At 37.7% G+C, this 25245-nt stretch overlaps 1 protein-coding gene across 1 annotated transcript in view; it reads right to left on the bottom strand.

Annotated features, from left to right (window-relative positions):
• The window catches only part of LOC124721361 (protein crumbs), a 357509-nt gene that overhangs the window by 117266 nt on the left and 214998 nt on the right, over positions 1-25245 (bottom strand). Inside the window, exons 15-17 of the mRNA XM_047246295.1 lie at positions 20005-20153; positions 19723-19918; positions 17087-17240 (exon numbers count right to left, since the gene is read on the bottom strand). Of these exons, the coding sequence (XP_047102251.1) occupies positions 17087-17240; positions 19723-19918; positions 20005-20153 (499 nt within the window). The remainder of the gene's footprint in view (positions 1-17086; positions 17241-19722; positions 19919-20004; positions 20154-25245) is intronic.

Raw genomic sequence — 25245 nt, 5'->3', positions numbered from 1 at the left:
TTATGATGGTCTGGAAGATTCATACGCTTAAGGTTTTATGAAACTAGACTACACAATTTCTTTTGCTCACATGTCCCTGGAGCTAATTTTAAAATACTAAGTGATTTGCAGGACCTTACCTCCACTTCAAAAAAACATCTGGGTAACCTTAACATTTGTAATTACGCCCACAAAATCTAAATAGTGTCCCTCACTCAGGCAAATTAAAGCCAGAATGTGAACAATAAAAAGTGAACATTGTTTCTTATATAAAGCGACAGTCTTGGATGCAAAGTTATTTTTATTACAAATAATGTGTTTTGCCTGATTACAGCTTCCTCAGATTTTTGTTGCCATTGTTCTGACTAACTGCCCTGCCAGCCAGTGATCTGTATTACTTTGATAGCCTTTCAAAAATCTGAGGCAGCCTCAACCAGGTGAAATGCATTATTTATAATAATACTAACTTTGCAACTGAGATTCTCTCTCTTTATAATTATGAAAACTGGTTCCTGTGCCAAACAGTCTATAATGAAATTGAATAAGTTATACCAAGTTTCTTAGTTTAAAATTGAAACTCTTTTAAATGTTTCCACTAATCCAGGTTCCAAACTGTCGTCTGCATCTGCTTACTGAAAATCTGGAATAAGATATGTTGTCCATTGCTTCGCAAAAGAACAGACTCCATTTTGATCCTGCAGCCATTATGAATCAAGGCACAAAGGAATTAGTGACATATAGTTGCTAGTGGACATTGATTTACATCACTGAGGGAAGTTGAAAATTTGTGACAGACTGAGATTCAAACCCAGGTCTCCTGCTTAGGAAGATGCTCTGACCACGAAGACATCTGGACATAGTGGTCATCGCAACTGCACAGACTACCCTAGCACACCTCCTGTCGGACACAAATTCTCAACTTATCCACACACTACTTACATATTCCCCATTGATGTAAATCAATGCCCACTAGCAGCTAAATTTGATTAATTCTTTTGTGTCTTAGTTCATAATGACTACAGGATCAAAATGGTGTCTGTTCTTTCTGACATTTGTGTAAAATTTCATGAGGGAAATGTATGGAAAATGCAGCGTATTCACATCATGTACATAAACTGTTACAGTAAGATGGTGGTAAGGAGAAGAAGTTAGGAGTGATATGAATTACGAACGAAGCTGGCCACTCTACACTTAGGTCTCTCCTCTTGATGTAAATTTCAATAGAGACAACATCTACCAGCTTAAGGATGGGGATCCTGAGAGAAGTGGGAGTTAAGTTGAGGGTCTGGATGGCCCCTCAGCCAAATATCTTATTCCATTGTTTCTGCAACAGAATCATCATTAGAGTAGTCAGACATAATGACATCTACATGTTCTGACAGTCCACAAAGTATTTCAGTTCAGATAAAGATTCTGCCCTCAAATTATTCTTTCGGGAAAATTACAATATTTCTTTGACAGTGCAAAAGTTTGCCAGTTTTGCTGTGTCTGCTTATGAAAAAACCGTGAAGCAGAGTTGGAATCAAACCCAGCTCCCTGCCTTTCGAGGGCAGTGACCTACCAATCACACTACCCGTGCACACCTTACTTATCAAATCAAAGTTTTAGTTCCAACAGTGCATCAGCTTCAATTTGTAGTCACAAAGTACAGTGATCCAGGTCCGATTACCAATACAGTGCACATTTCAAATCATCATGAATGTTCCTAGAAGCACATATTAACCCACAACAGAAAAATGTCATCTTAATGATTAAAGCTCTACAGTACTGGTATCCATGGTCCACAGTCCTTGCCTGGAATGAATACATTTTTCACGGTACATTCAGTTTTTCGGATGTATCTGCAAGCACAAGTTTTTATGGCATTATTAGTCATCTGAGTACACGAAAAGGTGCTCCGCTTCTGTGTGTACTTCTTAAGTGACGATGTGGATGTAATAATGAAGATAAGGGGTTCTTGCGACTTTAGAAACTTTTTTTTGCATATTAATATTATAATCTTTATTGCCTGCAATTTCCTATCTTTGATGTACGTACACTACTACTTAGTCCAGACAGTGTGATTTACAGAGTGACTGAGGCATATTTGGGAGGATAAACAAGCAGACACTCCATGAAAAGATATGACATAATTCTCACATGTTGACTCTTTCTTGCATGCAAGTATTGTATATGGTGGACAAATCCTGCCATATGTACAATGGCAATGCCAGTGTGAATAAAGGCTGCAATTTTAACCAATTTGTTCATTTCCCCTGTTCATTATATTTCTTACATCAGTCAACCATCTTCTCCCTTCTTCCTTGAGCTCAGCAGTGCTTAGATCCCTCAAGTTTTCATGCGGTAGAACACCTTTCTTAAAAATTAATGGTCCTATGAAATACTGTAATAATCTGGTATTCTCCATGCTACTTCACTGCTTTGAATATTGTGTCATGTTGATATGATGTTTCTATTGACAGGATTCTGTTTCTTAAACACTTGAGTGATTTTAAATTACCAGCAATGCTTTCAGCCCTTTCTGAATGTAGAATGGTAACACAGTCTGTAAACTTTTTTTATTAGAAGCACATCCTGGAAGGCAGTCAGTGTCCTGTTGTTGTTGTTGTTGTTGTTGTTGTTGTTGGCATTGGCAATTAATCCTTTATTTCTGTTTTTATAATGAAATTACCCACCAGAACTATAAGGGGTGATCAAAAAGTTTCTCTTCAAAGGCCGTACAGCCCACAATCAATATACCAATCAGACAAAATCACCATGAGCATTGAGGCCATAATCCCACCGATGTATCAGGTTGAAGATACCCCCTTGGTGAAACACTGTGTCCTGCAGCATGAAGAAGTCCATAACTGCCTACTCCACATCCTTGTCTAACAGGAATTGTTGACCCTTAAAGCTTTTTTAAAGGGTATGAAGGCATGATAATTGCATGGGAGAGACCAGGACAATGGGGCACGTGCTTGAGTGTCTCCCATATGAGTTGGTGTAACATCTGTGTTATATTTGTGGTATGTGGAGTTGCACTATCACGAAGCAGCAGCACCCCTTGGCACACTGTTCCACAACAGTGGCTTTCGGCAGACATGCTGCCCCATACACATTCTTCATTCTCTGATGTTTGTTCTTTGAGTTAAGAAGAGAGTAACACCACATTGGTCTTGTTTGGACTCATTTGGCAATAATGTTACCATAGTTTACATTTCTACATTTACCACACACACAGGGGCAAAGCACAAATGCTAAACTAATCCCTTGCCTACAGGTCAGTGCTTATACAGGGTGTTACAAAAAGGTACGGCCAAACTTTCAGGAAACATTCCTCACACACAAATAAAGAAATGATGTTATGTGGACATGTGTCCGGAAACGCTTAATTTCCATGCTAGAGCTCATTTTCCTTTCGTCAGTAACATGATCAAATTGTAAATTTTCACAATCAACATGTGTGGGCTGACGAGAATCCGCATGCAATTGTGCAGTCACGTCATCAACACAGATTTTCTGTGAACGTTTGGGCAGACATTGTTGGTGATGTCTTGATAGGGCCCCATGTTCTTCCACCAACGCTCAATGGAGCACGTTATCATGATTTCATACGGGATACTCTACCTGTGCAGCTAGAACATGTGCCTTTACAAGTACGACACAACATGTGGTTCATGCACGATGGAGCTCCTGCACATTTCAGTCGAAGTGTTTGTACGCTTCCCAACAAGAGATTTGGTGACCAATGGATTGGTAGAGACGGACCAAATCCATGGCCTCCATGCTCTCCTGACCTCAACCATCTTGAATTTCATTTATGGGGGCATTTGAAAGCTCTTGTCTACGCAACCTCGGTACCAAATGTAGAGACTCTTCGTGCTCCTATTGTGGACGGCTGTAATACAAAACGCCATTCTCCAGGGCTGCATCAGCACATCAGGGATTCCATGCGACGGAGGGTGGATGCATGTATCCTCGCTAACGGAGGACATTTTGAACATTTCCTGTAACAAAGTGTTTGAAGTCACGCTGGTATGTTCTGTTGCTGTGTGTTTCCATTCCATGATTAATGTGATTTGAAGAGAAGTAATAAAATGAGCTCTAACACGGAAAGTAGGCGTTTCCGGACACATGTCCACATAACATATTTTCTTTCTTTGTGTGTAAGGACTGTTTCCTGAAAGTTTGGCCGTACCTTTTTGTAACATCCTGTATACCTGCATCAAAGTCGCCCAACATTGTAAATATGCAGCAGCAACAACCTCAAATGGAAATTTTTTGATCACCCCTCTTACGAGGGTTGGTACTTTAACAGTGGAAACTATTTATTTACAGCTCGTACAAAATAGATACCTGTTTCAAAGTTTTACTGACCTTCAAAGTAGTCACCAGCATTGTGTATAACCTGTTGCCAGCAACGTGCAAGTCATAGGATACTCTTAACAGCGCCTGTTGTGTTGACAGTTCGAGGGGTGCAGTCTACTGCCCAACCAATTTGTAGCAGTTCTGAAGCGAATGCCATGAAGTGTTTCCTTCAGTTTAGAAATTGAGTTGAACTCACGTGGGTCTGAGTCAGGGGAGTGCAGTAGGTGGTATAGCACTTAGCAGCCCCATCAATCAAACAAATCAGTAACAGCTTGCACTGTACATGCTTGAGCATTGTCCTGCAAAATGATGGTCAGGTCCTGCAGAAACTGTCATCACTTCTGTCTGAAAGCTGGTCGTAGATTGTATTCCAAAAATGAACAGCATAGAGACAGAAGTGATGACACTTTCTGCAGGACCTGACCATCATTTTGCAGGACAATGCTCAAGCACGTACAGTGCAAGCTGTTACTGATTTGTTTGTCTGATGGGGCTGCTAAGTGCTATACCACCTACTGCACTCCCCTGACTCAAACCCACGTGAGTTCAACTCGATTTCTAAACTGAAGGAAACACTTCATGGCATTTGCTTCAGAACTGCTACAAATTCGTCGGGCAATAGACTGCACCCCTCGAACTGCCAACACAACAGGCACTGTTAAGAGTATCCTATGACCTCCACATCGCTGGCAACAGGTTATACACAATGCTGGTGACTACTTTGAAGGTCAGTAAAACTTTGAAACACGTATCTATTTTGTACAAGCTGTAAATAAATAGTTGCCACTATTAAAGTTCCAACCCTCGTATATTTGCTGGTTGATTATCCTCACTAGTATTTCACTCGAGCTTTGTGATTGCAGAAAAAACTTCGTTGGATTCCCTGGATTTCCCTTTAGAAGCTAGAGGAAAATAAAAGACCCTTGCATACATGGGTAAATCTAATACACCAGATATGAGACTTGTGCCCCACCGGCTGTCTAGTAATAACCATTTCACTTCAACAGCCACGTACCTCAGCAACATTCCACAGATGTTGAGATTAAGATTCTACCATCCTCAGACTTTGTAGCTTATGAAATGAACATTGCCTTCTCAATCCACCCTGAGACTAGATTGGTTTTCCTACTTACTGAACCAATTGATACAATTAGTACCAAACAAGCTCACTGATTTATCTAAGAGCTTGTACAATGTACCCTGCTCAAAAACTGTGATAACTATCCAGTTAATCCAAAATATGTGACACACAAAAAATTACATTATATATTTCACTTAGAAATAAGTCCGTTTCACAGAATAACACGATAGATGTGTGCTAGTATGCACTATCTGTTGGTTTATGCTAGACACTGAAGTTGGGGACAGGTGGGGTGAATCAAAACATGAGGTAACAGCAACTCCAATGGATAAAGTTATTTTACAGTTAATTATAATGATGCACCATAGTATGATATTAATATGCACAGTAGAATCTTGCTCATTTAGTACCTTTGGGACCTTAATGGTCCAAGACCACCTAAAATGCCGGGTTACCAAGCATCACTTAAAAATTGCAGTGTACGGAGTGCGAGATGAAAAGTAAACAATGGGTGACAGGCAACAGGCCTTTGATTGTTTAATGCACATTCTCTGCTTCCGCAAAAGTGATAAAAAAGTATAATACTGTATAAAACAACATTTTGGAGAATAAGTTTAAAAACTTTATTTCATAAATCCTGTAACGTAATTTTAGGAGTTGATGTTAAGTTCAGGACATTACAGTGTGATACTGTAGTACAGTTCTGTATGTGTTTTATACTACAGTACAAGGGCACCCTTGTCCTCCTCAAGGCCATGATTCCCTCCACTAGCTCTCAGGGAAAGGAAAAATGTAGTGTTGTCAGGTACTTTTTGTTCAAGAATATTATTTAAATGTCAGTGTTTCGTAAGTTTTTAACAGAGTTGGAAGTAAAACTTTCTTATAGCTACTTACTCACAAGTCACCATTTGTCTTCCAAGTTATTAAAAATACTCCATACCCTTAGGTCTAGTGGCTGACCCCGCCCCTCATAAACTATCATGGTATCTACAGTATTTCTACATACATAATTCACTAGAACTAAGATCTAATGCCCTTTTGTCTTTTTTTGTGTTCAGTTTTTCTTCAAAACATCATTATGCTTAGTACACATATGTTTCATCTGATATTTCTTTGACTACAGGGTCTTCTTTGTCAATGTCTATCCAGTCAAAAAGTTTTATCTTGCATGAAATTTCTTATTTCATTTTGGGCAACATTTATCAGTTTAACAACAGCATCATTTTTGATTGGAATAGTGGAGTCTGTTTCTTCTTCATATGCTTTTGGCCAGAGTTTTCACCAAGACTTCCGATGAGTAGTAGGTTTAATTTTATTCCATACCAAAGTGGTACCAAAAATAGTATCTTTCACACTACATTTTTTTTGAAAATCCACCACTGAACATTCTGGACTGATAAACTTTTGAAGTTAAGAAGCTCTGTAAGAACAATTGAAATTCTGAATTACTCCCTTATTCATTGGCTCAGTAAGGTAAATAATGTTTGCTGGAATATAAGTGGTGCATATATTCACCGGGATCAATTCAGACACTGGAGGGTAGGCTGTGCAACCGGTACAAAATTATGGAGAAACCAATCCTTAAACAATTTTGAAGTCACCTATGCACTGGAATGAGCTCCATAAATTTTAAGGGAATTTAAAACGCCTTTGAAAGCTCTTGCACTAGGCAAACAATACCATAGCAGATCCCTTTCATCAGCATTGTAGACTTTACTAGCAGTTAAATTATAGTGTTTAAACAAATTACAAAAATTTTCTTTGTATTCTTCAGCTGCATTTTCATCTGCCAATCATAGCTCCCCACCTATGTCATGCTTCTAAACTCCATGACAAGTTCTGAAATTACACATTCAGTTTCTGACAATCCCAAATCATCACAGCACTATTTACCTTTTTCCATAATCATAGACCTAGTTACAGGTTTTTCTTCAGCCCCTTTTGGCACAGAAAAACTTGTACAAAATTTCATCCATTGTTTGGGCCTTTTCAAAGTTTTTCTTGATGCAATGTCTTTTACTGCAACTGTCTGTGATGCAAACATTTGAAGTTGACCTACATTTTTTTTTTAATGTCAGATTGTTGAAGAACCAACTTTATAATCTTACATAATATTATTTTTATTCTCACCTTTCTTAAACCTATTAATGATGTCAAGCTTTTGTTGTATCCATAATCATAACATGTTTACATTTCACTTCCAATTTGTTTTGAGGGGTGCTTGGTTGAGAAAACATCTGCACAACAATGCTCATCGCTACTGTAATTGTGATATAGGACAGCACTAATTGTGATAACACTTTAAAGCACCACTTTTTAATCATTGTAGGCAATTGGTGTATGAGAGAATCTGCCTGGCAGGTGACTGTAACAACTGTTGCACTACAGAACTTGAAATTGTTGACCATTGCTGAGTGCAACTGAATTATTCTGAGCGCGTCAAAATATTCATTGTATGAAACGATGTCTGATTATTGAATGTGCTCATCTCCCGGATGCCAGATTAATGGCTTTTACTGTATTACTGCTGAAAACAATCACAATTCTAGTTCAAAGGTTTTTTTCCATTGGTACACCAATCTTTGTTACAGCTCCAACCTATCACTAGATGCCAACTGCATGTGGTCATGCTGTGGCCACAAGCACTGGAACAACCATCTTACAGAACTTGCCTAGTACCTTCCCATTTTGAAATCTTTGGATAAATGGAACAAAACTTAGGTCACAGGTGTTTGACAATTATTCTATTTCGACCTCAAAGTCATGGTGTATTCAGGAAACAAATGTTTGAACAGTCATGATGACTACCTTGAAAAGTAATGATTAACAGATTCTCACAGAAATGTACCAGAATTATATTTATATTAACTTTCTGAACCACCCTCAGACAAGCATCGTGAGTGCTCATGTATCACTTCAAAGTAGACTGCATTAGCTTGTAGTATTCATATTTTTCCATCCAATAACTGTTATTCAAAACCAATTTGAAACATTATGATCACATTTTTCTTTAAATGGTACTTATTGGTTTCACTACTGTCTTAGTACGTTATTTGGTGCCACCCTTACCGAAAATATGTCTCCCATGTATAGCCTGTCAAGAAACTCATGAGTGAGCAACGCTCTTGGTTGGGGAAGTGGCCTTTCCACAAAGGACCCTGGAACTGCACTACAGGCATTTTCAAAATCAGTTGCCCATTTTCTGTCCGAAAATGTTGTGCAGCATATGGTGATTTATGTCGATTCTGCTAGTGCAATTTCAGTCACTAGCATTAGTCATTTCAGTTTGTGTATTTTGTGATATACTTAGTTATTCAGAAATGATGGATAACCATATTACACCACAAGAAAATGTGCATGATGCAAAGAAGGGGTATATTCAGAGTAAAGAGGGTTCAATCCTCTAACATAATTACATCCTGTTTTAAAGAGTTGAAACAAAAAGAACTGTTGGCTAATGCTGACAGTCCCAAACAAAGGCTGTATTTTATACAAAAGTCAACCTTGCCACAACCACATGCATGAGAAAAAAATGCAAAAATAAACCACACAGCTAACTCGAATACCAAAAAAGGGTGCTAACAATTATGGGAGGAAACATTGTTACAGACTGCTATAGGAAATCAGTAATTCGACAAATGAGGAGAACTTTCGCATCAATCGAAAAATAGTGCCAACCTTATGCAAATTACTTATCCTAAAAATACAAAAAATTTCCATTTTTCTTGGCAGAAAACTGTTTTCACAAGACACTGTGGGATATAGGACTTCTCTAGAAGAGATATGTAAGTAAAAGAAATATTCTGGTAGAGAGAACTGGGTTAATTGACTGGTGATGCAAATACTTTGTATAAGTAAGGAAATTAAGAGAGTGAGGGGGAATGTTCTTTAGTATTAAATACAAAATTGTTAAGGCTTTTATGGTCACTTTTTAGCAAACTGCCTGTTGGCTTCTATCTCAGGTTCTTTGGCCGACATTTGTCTGATCATTTTTCTGACGTTTCACCAGCACGAGTGGCAGGCATTGTCAAAGTTTCACTCTCCACTTCTGGTGATTAATTGGACCCATGTTTGCAACTGCAGAGCATATGTACCTGGCGCGCAAACGTCCAAAGGCTTTTCTGTGGTCATTTCTGCTGCGGCTGCAATGGTCATTTGCTGCAGCATGGGAATCAAGGAACCGTTTGTCTAGAGATTTTCTGCTTTCTTGTTGAAGGTAATCTACTATTTGTGTATTTCTATAGCTTCTTTGAACAAGCGGGTGTGATAGTTCTTCTCTACAGCCAGAACTTCTGTGTCAAGTGGTCAGCCTCACATAGTGTGTGCTCTGCCACGGCCATCTTCTCCACCTGCTTCAACTTGCAATGTCACTTGTGTTCTATGATCCTGGTGTTGACTGATCATCCAGTAATTCCAACATAAACGTTTCCACATGTGGATGGTATGTGGCTCATTCCTGGCATTACAAGTGGGTCCCTTTTCTCCTTTACCGCCTGAGAGGCTCTTTGATCTTCTTTGTCAGTTTGTAAATAGTCTTTACACCATGTTTGCGCAATATATGGCCAATTCTGTCCACTACTCTCGGAATGTATGGCAGAATGTGTTGTGCAAACATGGCGTGAAGACTATTTACAAACTGTCAAAGGAGACCAAAGAGTGTTTCAGATTGGTAAAGCAAAAAGGGACCCACATGCAATGTCAGGAATATACCACGTACCATGCATTTGCGGAGAAGTTTATGTTTGAATGACTGGATGATCAATCAACACCACAATCACAGAACATAAGTGACATTTTAGGTTGGAGCATGTGGAGAAGTTGGCCGCGGCAGAGCATGCACTGTGTCAGACCGACCGCATAGTAAAATTCACTGAGACATACGTTCTGACTGTAGTGAAGAGCTATCACACCCACTTGTTCACAGAACCTATCGAAATACACAAACACGAGGACAGCTTCAATGAGAATGAAGAAAGCTTCAAGGTAAATGGATCCTGGATTCCTGTGCTGCAGCAAACGACTGTTGCACGTAGCATCTCTGGAGCTAGGCAGACGTGCGTATACGAAGCTCTCGCTAAGTTAAGTGATTAATATTGAAATAAGAGCTAATTCAGTTAATATTACATTTTAGACTAGTGTATATACTTCTTCTCCAGGCTATCTATTGAAGGTTTCACTTTCCTGAACATATTTAAATTGAAAAGGAAGTATTTTGTCAAAGGCCAGTTGTCGCTAGTTTTGTTTACGTTTCATAGGCATAAATTTCGCGCGAGTGCAGACTTTCATTTTTAACTAGAGTTATCGCTTCAAAGTCAAATTAATTCATGTTGGTCATACAGAGCTAGGTAGTTAAAACTTTCGGAAGTAAATTTAAAAGTTTGTTTACATTAGTGTTTATTTACGAATTAATAGGCTACAAGTTACGAAACTACTGTGGTCTTGTGCCAACTTATTCTCTGCTTTTGTGTTAAGTTTGTCTATCAAAGCATGTGTGACAAATGTGGAGGGGGTGTTCCGTGTAGACTGTAAATTATGGTTTCATTGGGGTGAATGTGGCGGCAAGGAAACGAGAGTAGAAAATGAGGCTCTTCCATGGCAGAGTAGGTTATGTAGAAAGGACAGAAAAATCGCTGAACAGGAGGCAAAAATTTGGGACTTTAAGGCTGAATTAGAAAATGCGAACTTGGAATTATATAGGTTAAGGGAGAAAAAAGAGACTGGGAACTGGGAAAAGGTAGCAAGCAAAGGGCGAAATAGGGAAACACTTGAAAAAACTGCAGAAATTCAATTAGTAAATCAGTTTGGCTTAATATCTGAAGTGGAGGAAGGGCCTCATCCAGATATAATTGAAAGTAAGTTGAAGTAGAATATTAGCATAAAGAAAGAAGACAGGTCGGGATCAAACCAGAATAGGAATAGAAGAATTCCACTTATAGGCAGCAGTCATGGGAGGGATGTGGGCCAGCAGCTTCAGGAGAAATTAGATGCAGGGTACCACGTCACAAGTTTTGTGAAGCCAAGTGCTAGCCTTAGCCAAGTGACAGAAAACTTAGGTCAGCTATGCAGGGACTTTGAGAAGGAAGATCTGGTAATTATAGTTGAGGGAGCAGGAAACAGCCTGCCTATGAATCCAAGATACAGTATTAGGAGTGACCTGGATAAAATAGGAGCGGAAACTGAGCACACAAATGTGGGCTTTATGGAGGTCTTTCAGAACTATGATCAGCCATGGGTAAAAACTGCTGTAAGGCATGCTAACACTGAGCTGAACAGGCTGCTCCAGACACCGGCAAAATCTAACATTAAGTGTTGATCCAGTAAATGCTATTGGTAGGTGGGGATACACTACACACGGCCTGCACCTGAAAAGGATGGGAAAAAGTAAGTTAGCTTCTCTATTAGCAGAAACTGTAAGGGGGTCCACAGTGACACAAGGGTCCAGGCAGATGACAATCAAGATAAATAGAATAAAAGAAACTTCATGTACAGTAAATAGGGGTAAAGCTAGGGGCAGCATCAACTTACTTCACCAAAATATCAGGGGAATAAAAAATTAAGTAGAGGAGCTATTAGTGTGTTTAGATGATCTCAAAAATAAGAATGCGACTGATATACTCTGTCTGTCTCAACACCACATAACTGTGGTCATCGATACTGTCAGTATAAGTGGGTATAATTTAGCATCTTACACTTGTAGATATAGGATGGATAAAGGAGGAGTTGCCATTTTCAATTTTGTATTGATCAGCACTTTGACGTTTGTGCATGTGAACTTCAGCTAGATAATGTAGTATTGATATTAGCAACAGTGTACAGGCCCCCATTAGGAGAGTGGGAGCTATTCATAAAAAAGTTTGACTCCCTATTATGCTGTCTGTCAGACAAAAAGAAGAAGTTATTAATCTGTGGTGATTTCAGTGTAAACTTTCTAAATAATTCTGAGAGGAAAAGTGGACTAGATGTGTTATTAACAACATATAACTTAGAAACAGTGATCAATTTCCCTACACATATAGCTCAAGACAGTAGCACGCTAATAGATAATGTATTTTTACAGAAAGAGGATGTAAAACAAACACATGCTTTCCCTGTGGTAAATGGATTGTCAGACCATGATGCACAACTGATTAACTTACAAAATGTAACAGGGTGTACAGTTTGGAAACCATTAAGTAAAAGTGTAAGGTCGCTCAACCCAGTACCTAAAAAGCACTTCAAAGAAAGCTTTAGAAATGTTAATTGGGGAGATGTATATAATGAGCCAAATGCTAATGACAAATGAAACATATTTCTTGATTTATTTATATCCCTTTTTGAACATTGTTTCCCAAAGAAAATTACTAAATGTAACACTACACACTTTTCAAAGAAACCTTGGATTACTACAGGTAGTAAAATGTCTTCAAAACGAAAAAGAAAACTGTATGAGACGGCAAGAACTAGTAAAGATCCAGAAGTAGTTTTACACTATAAAAATTATTGTAACATACTGAGAAAAGTTGTAAGGAAATCAAGAAATGTGTATGTTAGAGAAGAAATTAACAATTCTGGCAATAAAATAAAATCAATATGGAATGTTGTTAGAAGGGAGACAGGAAAAGTAACCACCGGGGTAGGTAGTATTACGATTAAAGAGAATGACACCATCCTAACTAACAGTACACAAGTAGGTAATGGATTTAACAATCATTTCTTAAGTGTGGGAGAAAAAGTTCAAAAGAAAAAGCCAGGCAGTACATGGAAGAGTTTGTTTTGAAAAAAATTTAGTCAGATTAAGTTTCACCTAACAACCTCTAGTGAAATAAGTAAAATTATTAAATCTTTGAAAAATAAATGTTCCGTTGGAGTAGATGACATCTCTAATAAGATATTAAAACAATGTGGAACAGTTACAGCTGATGTTTTGAGTCACATATGTAATGCATCCTTAACTCAAGGTATTTTCCCAGGCAGGTTAAAATATGCCATTGTAAGGCTGCTCTAAAAAAAGGGGGACACCACAGATGTCAATAATTATCGGCCAGTATCCTTGCTTACAGCATTTTAAAAATCTTTGAGAAAGTAATGTACTCAAGAGTGGTTAGCCATCTCAACAGTAATGGGATACTTAGTAAATCACAGTTCGGATTTCAAAAATGCTGTTCCACTGAGACAAGAATATACAATTTCACTGTCCATATAATACAGTCTTTAAATAGTAAAATGTCACCACTAGGAATGTTCTGTGACTTGTCCAAAGCATTTGACTGTGTGAACCATGACATTATGTTACAGAAATTACAGTTCTAGGGTATAAATGGAATAGCATATGAGTGGTTTAAGTCATACCTACAGAACACGAAGCAAAAAGTTTCCTTATATGGGTCAAGTGATTTAAATAAGTTTGCCACTTCATCTGACTGGGGTGAAATTACATTAGGTGTTCCACAGGGTTCAATCATGGGTCGCCTTCTGTTCTTGATATATGTGAACAACCTCCCTTCCTATCTGACACAGGAAGCTGATCTGACACTGTTTACTGATGATACAAGCATCGTTATTAATCCGGTAAAAGAAACTCCAATTGAAAATTATACAAATAAGGTCTTTGGAAAAGTCATTAATTGGTTTTCTGCAAATGGGCCTTCTCTAAACTTTGAAAAAACACAGTACATCCAATTTTCTGCTTCAAAAAGTACAGTTCCTTCAATAAATATAACACATCAACAGAAGTCAGTAGACAGTGTAGAGTATACTAAGTTTTTGGGCGTGCACATAGATGAGAATCTTAATTGGAAAATTCATATTTTGGATCTTCTAAAGCGACTAGGTTCAGCAACTTTTGCAATCAGAATAATTGCCAATTTTGAGGAAATATAAATTAGTAAGCTAACATACTTTGCATACTGTCACTCTCTCATGTCATACGGAATAATATTTTGGGGTAACTCAACATTTAGACAAGAAGTTCACAGCTCAAAAGAAAGTGGTTAGAATAATGTGTGGGGTTCATAGTCGCACATCTTGTATGCAGATTTTTAAAAGATTGGGAATTCTTACAACAGCCTCACAGTACATTTACTCACTAATGAAATTTGTTCTCAACAACATGGACCAGTTTAAAAACAACAGTGACATTCATGATTCTAATGCCAGAAAAAAGAAAGACTTACACTATCCTTTACTCAACCTACCTTTGGCACAGAAAGGTGTAAAATATGCTGGTATAAAAATTTTCGACAAATTACCAGATGAAGTAAAATGTCTGACAGACAGCAGTAATAGCTTCAAAAATAAATTGAAATCATATCTCCTTGACAACTCCTTCTATACCATAGATGAATCCTTGAATAGGAAAAAATAAATCTATAAATATAGTATATGCATTGTGTGCCTTTTAAGGGAATAGGGTAAATAATGGGAATAGGGTAAATTATAGAAATATTAATCCTTAACTCTATATAAAATCTTGTTTCATAAGTGCATTTCTTGTGCACTTGACGCGTTCCACATCATAATGGCTACCATACAGTGCAATTGATCAATGGAACATGCAACCAACTAACTAACTAACAAGAGGAGAACTGCACTGGAACTGACCGCAGAAAGGCCTTTGGATGTTGCACGCCAAGTACATATAGTCTGCGGCTGCAAGATTGGCTCCAGTCCACCACCAGCAATGCAGGGTGAAGCTTTGACAATGCCAGCCACTTGTGCTGGTGAAATGTCAGAAAAATCATTCATCGAATGTTCTTTTATATTGATGAAACTTATCTTGGTAACAAATTTTAGTGGAAGCAACAGGATTATTGTGATAAATACTGGGTCTAATGCTGGCTTTCTTTATTGGTCTACATCAATGTTATTCTCTTCAAAACATTTCCCATTACATATTACACACGTCAGCACCTGAAATAATTCTGGAACTCTGTTGGACAGCTTTTAGTCCTCTCAGCAACCCGTATTTAATCTAATTTTACCTTGTAGCAAACTGCCACTTTAAAGTTTACTTTATTTTTGAGAACATAAAAAGTCACATGGAGCAAACATCAGAGCTAGGCGATAATTACAGTATTGTTTTAAGGCAAAAATTCATGAACACACAAAGAAATGTGAGAAAGTGCATTATCGTGGAGTAAAAACCGTAAAATTCTTCTGCCACAAAGCCAGATTTTCTTACAGATTTCTTCACGCAAATGACACTGAACTTGTAAGTAGTACTCCTTATTCTTCATTTCATCTTGTGCAAGAACTCATGGTACAGTATACTGTTAAAACTGAAGACCACAGTGATCATAACCGTATAACCTTCATACTGACTGCACTTATCGAGGTGTTTTTTTTTTTTTTGGGGGGGGGGGGGGGGGGTGATCTACGTTGCTTCCATTGGGATGACTGAGCCTAAGTTTCAACGTCATATCTGTCAAATCACATTTCTCCACCTATTATGTCTTGTTTTAATAGTTTGATATTACTGTTGACTTCATCTAGTGACTGCTGAACAACTTGCACTCACTGCTGTTATTGTGCACAATTCAATAATTTCAGAACAAATTTACCTGAAACATCTGATACAATTAATTTCATGGCATGAGCCAACAGATATGCCAACATCATCACTGACTTCTCTAATTGCAATCTGGTGATCTTTCACAGTCACTTCTTTCACTTTTCCCACAATTTCATTGGCTGATGTGCCGGGGCGCCCAGGACACTCGTCATCTACAATGTCGTCAAGGCCTTCTTTGAAATGCTTACACCACTTGTAAACCCCTGGTTTACTCATAGCAGCCTCACCAAAAACAATATTTTACATTTCTAAAACTTTGATGCACTATATTCCATTCTCACAACAAAATTTAATACAAATTCTCTAATCCATTTTCTTATAAAATAAATAACTGCTATTACTATCAAAACACTCGTAACCTTTTTGACAGCTGAAACAGACTAAATATCCAATATGCCTAATACTGTATAGATACTTTTCAGACATGTCTAAAAACACAATTACAAAAACATGGTGCAAATCAGACAATACAATATGCAAAATTACAAATTCCTCGTTATTTTTTAAAGACTTCTTGTGTAGCAAGAATTTTTGCATCTCAATGCAGCCTTTCAAAGAAAACTTCTACCTCTTAGTAGCAAAGTAAGAATAAGCCTTGAATTCTACAGAATAACTGCACTATATGGTGTTCAAAATTGTATTGGAATATCCATCATTTTAGGAGGAGATAGTAGACGAACATGCATTCAGATGAACAGGCATTCAGTTCTATATTTGAAGTAGATATATGGCTCCTGACTTCCACTCCTATGTTAATATAATTTACTCTACAACGTTCTGTTCCCGAAGAAGGCAATCGCCTTTTGTATTCCGTACGCTATTAATGCATTTATTTAAAGATAAATGCTGCCCCCACATATCTGTACACTTTGCCACCACAGATTCAAAGCATGTGCTTCAACAAGGGCAGTAGAACTTTGTGACATAGCCTGGAGAAGTGCCTTGTGACATAGCAGGGACGGCAGAGTGGGACTCAGTTGCTCACTCGTGAGCTTACAGACAAGCTATAACAGTTTATGTTAGCTGTAACACTGGCAGTTGAGAGCACTAAATTCTTTGGACGACATTTACATAATAAACATAAAAACTATAGTTCAAATACAAAAATAAGAATTATCATATTTTACCCTTCAGCTGCACTGTATGAGAAGTCTTGATGAAAAACATCAGGTAAATCCGATATGTTTCCATATAAAGTTTCATTTGATCTCTGAAGACAAGTACCACCATATTCACAAGGATTTACTTCACATTCATTTATATCAATTTCACAGTTCTTGCCTGCAAAAATAATGATGATAATGCATTAGTTAAATGTTAAATAACTTCTTTAAACTTCAGTAATCTAAACAAACTTTAATCAATTGTAGAATCTTAAAATGCTGCCTGATGAAACAGTTAGCACAAACAGCAATCTGCAGTATCAAAATATCAGGGGTGATGAGGAACTTTCAGTTTGAAGGCTGTGCGGTCCACAACCAGTATGCCAATCAGGCAAAGCTGTAGTCAGCATTGAGGCAATCATCCAACCGACACACCAGGTTGAAGATACCCATTTGTAAAATACCATGTCCTGCTGCATGAAGAAGTCTGAAACCACCTGCTGCACATCCTTCTCTGAGAGGAAGTGTCAACCCTTAAAGGCCTTTTTTGAGGGACCAAAGGCATCACATAGGGACAGATCAGGACTATAGGACAGATGCTCAATTGTTTTCACTTGAGTTAGTTTAACTTCTGGCTTACAACATTTGTGGTATGATGACGTGAGTTGTTATGAAGTAGCAGCACCACCCACAACAGTGGTGTTTGACAGAAATGCTGCTCCATACAAATTCTTCATTCTCCGATGTTTGTCTTTTAAGCCAACAAAAGAAAAACAGCACATTAGTCCTGTTTGGATGCATCTGGTAATAACATCACCACAGTTCACATTTCTGCATTTAAAGCATGCATGTTGGAAATACATAAATGCTACACTAATCCATTGCCTACATATTGTTACTTATGTACCCACATCGAAGTTGTGCTACATTGCACATATATGCACAACACCATCACCCTCAAATGTAAATTTCTTGATTGTCCCATACACATGTTCTGTCTTAGGCACTTGTCACAATGTTAAATGGGGCAACACATAATGTTGGATTAGATTTACTTTCATTCCAATTGATCCATAGTGAGGAGGTCCTCCAGGATGTAGAACATGTCAGAAAAACAATAATACATGACAAATATTTACAACTGAAACAAATAAGCTAATCTACATTCCACAGGTCTCAAGTGGAATGATCGTCTCTTTTTTTTTTAATGAAAACTATATGAAAGGATCATTTTACAAACACTCATTTACTAAGATCGCAGATTAGTACTATACTGCAAAATTCTAGGATACAAACACAGTGTATCACAACAATTATTATACACAAGGTGAGTCATTCAAACTGTTCAGCTAAAATACATTACTGAAGATTAAGTAGTTTTGATTTCACTGACATAAATAACAAACAAGCTGAAAGGGTGCAGTACCCTTGCATGTTTGAATGCAATATAATCACTAACACCAACGCTTAGTAGCAGGCTCAGCAAACAAAGGGAAGTTTGTGGCTGACTGCTGTGAGCCTTTGGTGGGCCTAGATGAAAGACTGTTTCATGTTTGATTTGGTGGTAAAATATCAGCAACAAATGTGTAACTTTGAAGTGTTTATATAATGGAGAGCTGACTGATATTAATAAACAGCATTTAAATTGAACTGAGTTATGTAATTTAGTAGTAGAATAAATCTCATTCACAACAGCCACAAATATCTACCTCAACATCAAGTAAACAGATGTTTAAGAATCAACACACAAGTAGTACACCAAACAGGAGAAGGAATAGCATCACTATAGTCATAAAAAAGAAAATCATTACACATGGCAACAGTGCCCTAAAATGTCTAGGAGTAACCATCCAGAGTGACCTCAAGTGGAATTACCATATAAAACAAATAGTGAGAGAAGCAGATGCCAGACTCTGATACATGAGAAATGTAACTCATCCACAAAGGAAGTGGCTTATAAGGCACTTTTTTGGCCTTTTCTTGAGTACTGTTCATGTATCTGGGATCCCTACAACATATGACTGATAGAAGAGAAGTAAGAAAGAGAGTCTGTGTCGCATGGCCACAAAGAGCTGTTGCATAACGATTTGATTCACGGATCCAGTTATACGGCTCCTTCCGTGTATAGCGATTTTACAACTATGACGTGTGGGGCCTGAAGACTGCATCAATGTAATGCCGAAATTAGTAGCACATAAGTAGTTTATAAAATAAATTTCTACAATACATACGGCTGTTGGTAAATCATTGCATCAAGAAATACATGCCAGCCATCGTCCCACGGTCCATAATGGATCAACAAAGATTCTTCCATCAAGGACACTTGATATAATGTAACTTCCTTAGTGGTGCCAAAAGTGTAAGGAGACTGATCTTGGCTAAACAGATACCATTGATTTGATTTGCAAATTACCAGAGATGGTATAAGGGGAATGTCTGGATCAAATCAATTCTGTACTTTTAATCCCACTTTTATAATATCTACCATTTTTATACCATTATTGATCTTATCACAAATAACTACATTACCTTGGAAACTTATAATATAATATGTTACATGTGTCAGAATCCATGTGTAGTACATTCTCTAAGGGGCAAATATCAATTACAATGGTTATTCATTAGCACATCAAGAAGAACAAAATTCACATAGGGATTACCTCTGTATCCAGGATGGCACCTGCATTCATAGTCCTTAAATCCGTCTATACACTCTCCTCCATTCTGACATGGATTTTGTTGGCAGTCGTCAATATTTAGTTCACAGTGTGGACCTTCATAACCAGTGTTTGTACAGTTACACATATAGCTGTTAATGCCATCAATACAGATTCCTCCATTTGAACAAGGTGAAGACTAAGGAACAAAAGGTACATCTGATGTAAAAACAACTGCAGTAGTCATAAGAAAATAATTTCAGTATAAAATTCAAAACACTTTACCATGCATTCATTTATATTAGCAGTGCATGTCACTCCTGTAAATCCTGGCATACATTGACAGGAAAATGACCCAATTTCATCTATACATATTCCATCATTTTCACACGGTTGAGATTCACACTCGTTAATGTCCGTTTCACAGTCATGACCTGTAACATTACATCATTGCAACACGACACAGTAAAAAAAAAAAAAAAAAAAAGAAAACCACAATCTCCTATTCTCTACTATCTGAAGTTATTATATGAACTATTTAAAACAATATAATGCACTTACAACATGGTAACACTTAATAATGTTCAGACATTTGCTTTCAAGAAACTTTATTATGACATAGCAAGACAAACCGACTTCAGAGCACACTGTAAGATGTGAAGTCTGCAGACTTTCAACAGAGCAGGCTGTAACCTACCTTTTTCTCCTATTGCACCCCACTAATAATTTTTTTTCTCATTTTTAACTTTTCAGTCTGGTACTTATGAAGTAACTGTGTAATATGTACTCAGATTTATAAAAACTTTAATCAGACTTTGATTCAATTAAATTCATTATTCAGGCTTTTCTATTTGCTGTACTGATTACATTAGTGTTATTAATTTTGCTGAAAATTGTGTTAATTAAAAGTTATTAACAAATAAAACTTCATTATGGTACGAGACAGAGAACTTTGGCCAAGCTAATCACAGGAGTCAGGTATGTTGACACCACTCATCAGAAATACCAACATCCAGACTTTACAGTAACATGCTTTGATTGCCCTGAAACTAACTTCAGCCCCAGATCTACGATTTTTCTGAACTGGGGCAAAAACTTGATAATAGTGCCCCCCCCCCTCACTTTTCAGCATTTGAGATATATGAAATCGGTCTTTCCAAAAATATGCTCATCTTGTAGCAAGAAGTGAAGTACAGTGACGTGTGATAGAAGAATGCTGTGTGAAGAGGTGTAACACTTAAGGCAAATAACATGTCTTACATTTCCTCAAACATATAAGTTTTATATATCAGCTAAGAATACTGTGAAAAAAGTATGATCTGATTGGAAAGAAGGATGTACAAGAGTAACGAGTGCATACAGGGAGAATGGTAATTCTTATTGTTGCTTTAATAGATATATCATAACTGTCATCTGAAGCTGGAAGTGTAATTCAGTTCTCTAATAAAATGTGGGAGGTTATTCTAGAGTCAGGTTCCTGCTACTGAGGAGGACTTTGAAAAAGTGGCTGAACGAGCTAGGATAGCACTGCATGTGATGGTGAAATATGAAGTTTCCTTTTCAGGTCAAGAGGAAATAGTGTCACATAGAATGGACAAAACAAGGCAGAATGGGTTAGGAAAGACTGTGCTGGTGTGGAACATGCAGGAGACGGAGTATGGGATCAAAAAGGTAAAACGGGGATACGGAAGATCCTAAGTAGGAGAAATAAAAATACAAGAGAAGTTTAAACAGATGAGCTAGAAGGGAATAAAAAGGTAACAGAGTGTGTGTGTGTGTGTGTGTGTGTGTGTGTGTGTGTGTGTGTGTGTGTGTGTGGCAGGCATGAAAGCAAGAGGGTGGGAACAGGAATGTAGTGAAGACAAGTACATGATGGCATCCAGTCAAGATTGAGGTTACAGACATTACAGGAACAAAGAATTTGGCAAAGCCTTCAGCATACTTGGAAGGAAGGAAAAGAAGTTTAAAGTATATAGTGGACCAATTTTATGTGCCCCAATTTTGCATTTTTCGTGACTCTATGCCACAAATTCGTAGCCCCTGTGAAAAACCCCAAAAGGTCAATGCTAAAAATTCCCAGTTTTTAGATTTCTTCCTAGTAAGATTTACTCGATTCTAGGTTCTTTCTTGACATCTCACTTTACTTCACCCATTTTCTTCCTATTGACATATGATGTGACTAAACGAGTTATAATTGGCACAAAAGACAGACAGTTCTCAGCGTGAGTGATGGCAGAATTAAAGGAATATTTTTGGCTGTTGCAGAGAGGGGAGATGTCAGAGAGGAAATGCTGACATAATCCACTCTTGGTGTTGCCAACATAACTTGCAACATTTAGCTTCACCGCACGACGACGATAGGTCGAGTATGTTTCACACTACTTTTTGCAGGAACTGACGTAATCATAATGTGGTGGCACTGTGAAGGCGACCAGGAATGAGGCTATCAATTCGTCGATTGCTATATGATTTCTATTGCCCATCGTTTCACTTGCAGCAATTTAAGCTGTTCTCTTAGGTTCCTGCCTAACCACACACTCGGAAATCCCCATATATTCAGAAATGAACAGCAAAGTATTTGTGACAAGGAACAATATGAATTTTATTGCTGCTCATTTCATTCACAGAAATGTAAGCAGTGCTCTTAGGTTTCTGTGTACCACACACTCGGGAATCGCCACACATTTGGAAATAATCAGGCAAGTTGAAAAAAAAAAAAAATTATTGGCATGTAGTGAGTTTCGAACTTACAACCTCTAAGCCAGATAACCATTATGTTATTCATTAAGCTAAAGGTTACTGATCTGAATTTTGTATGGTGCATTACCTACCATAAATCTCTTGAAGTCTTACATCAATGATGCTTTCTTAATTGACTTTTAATGATATGTGTGACATATTTGTGGTGTACTTTCAATGCACTGCTTTGAAATGGCATATTGTGCACACACGTCACACACTATGAAGGAAATGAATAATCGAAATGCACACAGTTCACAGCGTTCGCAAAAGTTGATAGTCACTAGTGACAGCACAACTGCAAAGAGTAGTGTGAAGTCACATAGATACTTTGACAGGAAACATGTTTCTGTTGGAAACATTGTTTCCTGCAGTGTATCACGTCTGTTTCTGACTTTGTTTCTTGTTTCTGTTTCTGTCCGCACTGGCAGTAAACATTTCTCAGTGTATTTGCATCATCTGCAATGCTATTTGTTCCACTGTTTTCATATTGTCTGCCATGTCGCGTCTAAAGATGATGCAACTGTATTATGGGCTGCCACATACTCGAAGGATCACGCAAACACAACAAAAGATGCCATCATTCAATCTTTTTTTATTTATTTATTGTGACTTGTGACCTGAAAGCCATAAGCATCTCTGAGTGTTTCATAGTTTTACAGAATAAGGATGCATTTATCACAAAATTTTGTAATCGGTTTTAAAACTACGATATTATTTGATGGAGAGTTTATGTAGTAGTTGGTAATGGTTGACAAAATCGGATTAGTTGCTGTAAGAAATAGATTTGTTGGTTTGCATAAAGTCATTTGCTGAAAGTTACCTGCCAGCAGACAGTACACAACTCATAACTAGGCCACTAAAAAATAACATAGTGGAATTTACAAATAAGTCTTTGGTACAGTTTTGGTTAAAAAAACACCCAGGTTTTGAGTGATTTTTGTTTGGAAGGGGCTGTGAGTTAGAAAGTCTTATTTAATTTTTCTGTCAACAGTGTGTACAAAAATTAAACATTTATGTGATAAGCCAAGAAATGTGACTGTCATACTGGGTTTAGAGAGGAAATTACACATTCAAGTGAAGCAAACAATAGCAACAGACTCATAGTTACTGATGCTGCATTTGTGGACTCCACAAGAGGAAAATAAATGGCTTCAACCTATGGCTATTGAGATACGTTTCAGCTTTAGTAATAGAGAAGGATATTGCCAGAACATTTTAATTACAGATAAAAGTGATTTTTGGTTTGATAAAAGCCGGTTTCCAGTGTAAAACCATAGGCTGACAACCTATTTGTGAATAAGGAGTAGGAATGACCAACAGGACATAAAATATAAAGAGTGCAATATCGGCAATGAAGATATGTTCCAGGGAAACAAAATGTTTCAGGCTCAACAGTGTTTTTGAGATCAGCTCCAAATAAACTGCTGACGCCTCATAAACTGTCCCCCACCCCCCTACACACACACACACACACACACACACACACACACACACACACAGAGAGAGAGAGAGAGAGAGAGAGAGAGAGAGAGAGAGAGAGAGAGAGAGAGAGCTAGTGAAGGAGTGGTAAAGAAGGCTTGCATATCCCACAGCAAGTACTGTCTTGCTAAAATATGATACTTGGAATCAGTTGAATGGAAGCAGTACCTCAGGATCAAAAACCGCTATGTTGGACAGTTTTTGTTCAGATTGGCTGAAATATGTATGAGTCAATATGCATCTTGTACTCATCATACTTGGTGTTTGTGCACTATGTTGCCACAACACAAGCTGCTCAACTGCAGTGATCATGATAATGTGTAACATGAAGATGGCGATCATTATATGACAGGTCAAGGTGGAATGTCCTTGGAAATAATGCATTTTGCCAATCATCATGCCATCAATAATATTCACAAGATGATTGGGGTCTAAGACATTTGTGGTTTCTGAACAATGCAAGATAATGTAATGCCATGCATGCCATCAGTACAGCCCACAGTAGACAATATTCGACCATCGACACAGACATGTTCATAACAACTGCAGTGCTCCAGCATCAAAGTAACCTTTCAGCTAAAGCTGAATTACAACTATGTGGCCAAATGATGGTGCTGTGGTCCTGCTGTGTGTTGCTGTATCTACTCACCGCACTTCTATCTACTGACTCCACACATGCAGCAGTATCATAGCAGCAAATTCTCCAACAGTCAAAATGTTATGGCATGACAAATCCAGTTCTTGAAGACTTGTCAGTCTGCCTTGTTCAAACTCATTATGCCCCTCAACAACATCAAGACATACTGGTCACTGCTTTCGTATTTGCTCTTCATTTGATAACTCTTCTCTACAAGAGTTTGGTGAAATAAATATGGATAAATCATTTCTCTCACCTCTTTATTTTTGTCAACAACTGTGTTAATGCTGGATAATGAGCAGTACATAGAAACATTGTCCACAAAGAAGCAGCACTTGACTGGGCTTACAATTGTGGACAGTAGACATTAATGACAATGCAAATTAAATGACACTAAGTATTCCCTTGGTGGAAACTATTCGCTCAGAGTATACTGTCAAAACATGTACCTTTAACACCCCTTTCTGTATTGTAAAAAATGGTTTGCAAGTTAGACTTGCAGGAGGATGCGCAATCATCCACAGAGGTACCTTGAGTTGAATTAGGTAGTTATATTGTCACTCTAAGTGTTATCTTATACAATCAAATTGGACTTCAATTGTAATACTGTATAAGAATTTTCCATTGCAAACTGCAAATTGTAAAAAGTGTAAATGGGTCATGGGTAA

This window comes from Schistocerca piceifrons, chromosome X, assembly GCF_021461385.2.
Source record: "Schistocerca piceifrons isolate TAMUIC-IGC-003096 chromosome X, iqSchPice1.1, whole genome shotgun sequence".
Classification (NCBI taxonomy): Eukaryota; Metazoa; Arthropoda; class Insecta; order Orthoptera; family Acrididae; genus Schistocerca; species Schistocerca piceifrons.
The sequence above is the reverse complement of the archived record's forward strand: the minus strand, read 5'-3'. Positions and strand labels throughout refer to the sequence as shown.